We start from the raw sequence: 5,155 nt of genomic DNA on the forward strand, positions 1-5,155 counted from the left end.
GTGTGAACGTTCAGCTGCTGTTAGCTGTTTGTGTGAACGCTCGGCTGTTGTTAGCTGTTTGTGTGAACGTTCGGCTGCTGTTAGCTGTTTGTGTGAACGTTCGGCTGCCGTTAGCTGTTTGTGTGAACGTTCGGCTGCTGTCCTGTTGAAGTGGCCTCTGAGCGTCTTGTAGCAGAAATAAACGCCTGCAGGACTGAGAGCTGAAGTCTTGATGCTGAAGATCAGTCCGAGCTGACGAGGACAAACTCCAGTTTTTCGACCGAACGGACGTGACCCGACACGGGGGAGAGAAACCCCCCTCCCCCCAGTGACCCGACACGGGGGAGAGAACCCCCCCCAGCTCTCCCACATTTTACGCCGCTCTAACAGAACCAGAGGAACCCGCCCACACAGACGCAGGTCATGACCTCTGAGCTGAAAACAGCAACACAGCGCCCGTCGAATGTGATCTTGGTAGTCCGGCTCCAAGTCCAGTAAATTGAACTTCCTGTCAGCTGGACTCATCAGAACCTCCTGAACCTCTGGACTCATCAGAACCTCCTGAACCTCTGGACTCATCAGAACCTCCTGAACCTCTGGAAACTAAACAACAAACAAAATAAAATCCAGGAGCTCTGATATGGGAATAAACTAAAATAAAATCTAATGTTTTTTTTTTAACCCTGACCGTCTTCCACTCAGCTGCTCTTCTTCTTCTCTCCAGCGTTCCCATCTGATCCGGTTCTGGAGGATCCGGGTCCCATCCTGCTGGGCCTGGAGGCGGAGCTTCGATGTGACGTCGCCAACGTGTTCTCAGCCGACCAGCTGAGGGTCCGCTGGCTGTCGGGAAACACCACCCTGATGTTGGAGTCCTTCAAATTCTCCGGCTCTTTACAGAACCTCTCTTCAGTTCTGAAGTACCGGGTCGATGAGGTCCTGCAGGTTCTGACCTGCAGGGTGGAGCTGCTGACGGAGAGTGGAGGCGTTTGGAGGTCCAGAAGGACCAGCATCCCTCTGCAGGTCCACTGTAAGAGTCTGTTTTTATAAAACTGTACAGCTGAGACCCAAAGAGCCCGGATCCAGGTTCTGCTGAACCGCTCTGTCTCTGACCCAGATCCTCCAAGGACGACGTCTCTGTCTGTGAGTCCAGGCGAGGAGGTGATGAAGGACGAGACGGTGACCTTCACCTGCCGCTCCGATGGAGCTCCGCCCCCTACGCTGGTGCTGAAGAGGAACGGGGAGGAGCTTCTGAGGATTGACTCCGCCTCCTCCCCATCGCTGACCTTTAACCTCTCCTCCACGCTGCTGGAGGACTCCGGCTGGTACCAGTGCGAGGCCTCGAACCAGTACGGCTCCCTGCTGGCCTCCAGGAACATCACCGTCAAAGGTCAGAGGTCAAAATTCAAAACTCAAAACTTTATTGACGTTGAACATTTTTCTAAAACAAGATTTTCACAGAAGATCAAATTGATTTATTTTTATAAAATAACCTTCAGTTTTTAAACCGTGAAGAGCTTTGATCGGGGAGACGCTCGTCCAGTTTCAGTGCTTCGGCTGTTATCAGAGACTTCGGCCTCTTTGAGCTCTGACTCTGTTGACGTTACGAGACTCTTCAGCCGATCGGACCGAGCCAGAACCGAGGCTCAGAAAAACACACCCAGTCACAAACCAGTCAAACAAAACCAATTCTACAGAACGGAAGAAAAACTAAAAGCGTTACAGCAGCACCAAAAGCTGCTCATTACCTGTCTGTTAGCAAAATATCTCCTGAAATCCTCCGAAGGTACCGTAGCCTCTGGATGAACATCTACAACTGATGAACCCAGTAAAGATGGCCGCCGCGGCTAATCCGCAGAACACACAAATATTTTTCATTCAGGCATTTTTACAGATTATGAGATTTGTTGTGGAAGTAGCTGAGAGTCATCCCTGACACATAATCTGAGTTTAATAATCTGAGTTTAATAATCTGAGTTTAATAATCTGAGTTTAATCTGTTTTCACACAGTTTAAATTAAAACAGATGAAATAAAGTTTAATCTGAAATGCTAAATCTTCAGTTTGGTCACTTTCTACACGACGGGACAAACTGAAAAGAATCAAGCCGGCGTGACGTCCAGACCCAGACCCAGGACCGGTCCGGTACCAGGTGATGAGCGGGTCAAAGGTCAACAACTTCACACCTTCAAAGGGTCGTCTGGGACTGGTTATCAGAACCAGAAGAGTGAAAACTCTGAGCCTCTCCGGGTTTTTAACCAGCCAGTCCAGGAAGCAGCTGTCAGAGCCGGTTGTCTTCATGTCTCCGTTATCTGAGGAGGTCAGGAGGGCCCGCTGGGCCGGCTGTCAGAACCTCCTTCAAGTGTTAGGATCAGTCGCATAGCGCCTCCTCCTCACTCCTGTCCAGAGTCGGCTGCGATTCATCACCGCTCACGTCGACACGCCGGGAGGGAACTCCTGTCAGCTGAACCCGACACAGACCGACTTCGGCTGATTCATCAGCCGGACATCAGCCGAACGGTTTGGCAGATAGGTCGGGCGTCGATGAAACTTGGTAGGATTTATTTTGTCTTTACAGCAAACCAAATGAAGATGAGGAGAACGTGTAAATATGTGCTTTAAAACCTGTAGCGCTGGTCTTCCACTCATCACGAGTTAAAAAATTAATTAGTTTTAGTTTTGGGTAAACGTCCCTCAGAGCATGGACTTTGTTGTCCCTCAGCAGGCGTCTCCTGGTCCTCAGGCTTTTTGTCTCCATCAACGAGCTTCTAGCTGAACTCTGGCTGGTACTGGACCGCTCTTCTTCTTCTTGGTTCAGTTCGTCTTCCTGGAACGGACCCGCCTTTCAGTCGGAGTCCACAGGTTTTCATTCAGGTTCAGGTCAGAACTTTTGGAGGTCCGATCCAGAACCAGCCTGATTTGTCCAATCAGAAACCAGGTTTGGGTTTATGGTCCTGTTGGACCCAACTGTGTCCAGGTTTCAGTGGTCCGGCTGCTGGTTTGAGGTGAAGCTGAAGAATCTGAAGGTAGTCCTCCTCCTTTGTACCACAGCATGATGCTGCCACCACCATGCCTCACACCTGGTCCTGGTTTGTGGTCCAAAAGTCTCACCTTGACTCCTCCAAACGTTCTTCTTGTCTTCGTGTCCAAACAGCTCAGTCTTTTTGTTTGACCAGTTTAGCTACCGGTAGCCTCCTTTGCTGTTTTACTTATTTTAGCTTGTAGCTAGTTTTCGGCTTCTTCTAGCTTCCAGTTTGTTTTATTGCTTCTTTGAGCTTCTTGTTAGCCTTTTGCTAAATTTAGCTTTTAGCTATCATTTGCAACTTTTGGCCTCCAAACATCCGTCTTGTGTCCAAACAGCTCAGTCCTCGTCTCTTCTGACTGTCAAACTTGTCTCCAGAAGACATTTGTCTCGTCCACGTGGACAGCTGCAGGTTTCAGTCCAGCTCAAAGGTTTTGGAGCTTCTTTCCGGGTCGTTAAAAAACCAAAACTGGTTTCACTCTGGACCGAGACACTGGGGGTCCAGGAGTTTCCGGCTCGTGGCCTTGAGCCTCGGTGGTTCTGGGTCGTTCCGGATCATTCAAACCACTGGAGGAGGACAGTTTGTGTCTTTTCCACCAGGACCTACCAGCTGCAGTCAGTCATGATCTCCAACAGGAAGTTGGGTCGAGTCGAGACAGTTTTCTGGAGGTTTTCACTCACTGCGTCTTCATGTTGGTTCAGGTTTTATTAGAACATTTCTAAAGAAGAAGACGTCTAACTTGTTTGTTTTGTTTTCCAGCTGCCCCGAGGAACACCACGGTCCTTGTCCTGCCATCTACGGTGGTCCAGGAGGGACAAAACATCACTGTCTGCTGCCAAACCATCAGCTTCCCTCCGTCTGCAGTGATCCTGAAGAAACTGAACAACGGACTGGAGCTTTATTCCACCAACGGCACCTTCCTGCTGATCAACGTCACCGCCAGAGACTCGGGCTTGTATCAGGTCACCGTGTCCAACGGCCTCGGGTCCGAGATTAAAAACTTCAGCCTCAGCGTCAGAGGTCAGTCGGACCGGACCGTCTTCTCTGTGTCTGAACGAAAACGTCTCATCTGGTCTAAATGTTCTTTGTTCTGCAGGAGTTACAATGAGACCTCTGGGCAGCGGCGTCGTCATCGTCCCGGCTCTCTGCGTCGCCGCCGGACTCGCAGTGTCCGCACTGATCTTCGACTACATCAGGAGGTCCAGGAAGAAGGGTTTTTACCAGCTGCCCCAGTCGGCTCCACCTTCAGCCTGAAGCTGAAGGTCCTGCAACACGACCTCCACCACACCTGAACTCGTTACAACCAGGTTCTAAAACGTGTTTTTAAGGCTCGACTGCTGTGTTTGCCTGGAGGGGGGACATTCGGACCAGATGGGTCCCCTCGTTGGGTTTGAGGCACCAACCTGTGACCACGAACAATCGGGTGGACTCAGCGTCCCGTTAAGAGGCGACCTTACAGACTGCAGTGACACCAGAAAGCCTTTGGAGACCATCCCAACTTTAAATCGGATCACGTGACTTTGATTTACCGCCGCGTCGCTGAAACCTGGATCTCACTGAGCTGCAGCTGTTGGACCCAAAAATGAGAGAAAGTTGGTGGTTTTTGTTTCTTGCGACCACCGAGCCGTGCAGCCACGTCGCATGGTCCGGTTTTTGAAAATGGTGGTCTGTTTTGTGTGCATGGCTCGTGCCCATTTCATACTCATCTCTGCCATTTCTTAATTCATTTTGTACCTGTCTTGGCCCACTGCATAATCACCTCGGCCCACTTTGTACCCATCTTGGCCCACTTTTTACTTGCATCAGCATACTTCCTACATGCCTCTGCCCACTTTGTACCCATCTTGGCCCACTTTTTACCTGCCTCAGCCCGCTGCATATCCATCTCGGCCACTTTATATTCACTTTGTACTCACCTCTGCCCACTTCGTACCCACCTGCCCACTTTGTACCCACCTCTGCCCACTTTGTACCCATCTTGGCCCACTTTTTACTTGCCTCAGCATCTTCCTACCTGCCTCGGCCCACTTTGTGCCCACCTCTGCCCACTTTTTACCTGCCTCAGCCTTCTGCATATCCATCTCGGCCACTTTATATTCACTTTGTACTCGCCTCGGTCCACTTCGTACCCGCCTCGGCCCACTTAGTACCCACCT

At 50.6% G+C, this 5,155-nt stretch overlaps 1 protein-coding gene across 1 annotated transcript in view; it reads left to right on the forward strand.

Moving 5' to 3' along the window:
• Nucleotides 1-4,253, forward strand: part of vcam1b (vascular cell adhesion molecule 1b) — a 13,010-nt gene extending 8,757 nt beyond the window's left edge. Inside the window, exons 7-10 of the mRNA XM_037674436.1 lie at nucleotides 704-1,006; nucleotides 1,094-1,366; nucleotides 3,759-4,019; nucleotides 4,099-4,253. Of these exons, the coding sequence (XP_037530364.1) occupies nucleotides 704-1,006; nucleotides 1,094-1,366; nucleotides 3,759-4,019; nucleotides 4,099-4,253 (992 nt within the window). The remainder of the gene's footprint in view (nucleotides 1-703; nucleotides 1,007-1,093; nucleotides 1,367-3,758; nucleotides 4,020-4,098) is intronic.
• Nucleotides 4,254-5,155: the final 902 nt, after the last annotated feature.

This window comes from Nematolebias whitei, chromosome 3 (assembly GCF_014905685.2).
Source record: "Nematolebias whitei isolate Nwh7 chromosome 3, NemWhi1, whole genome shotgun sequence".
Taxonomy (NCBI): Eukaryota; Metazoa; Chordata; class Actinopteri; order Cyprinodontiformes; family Rivulidae; genus Nematolebias; species Nematolebias whitei.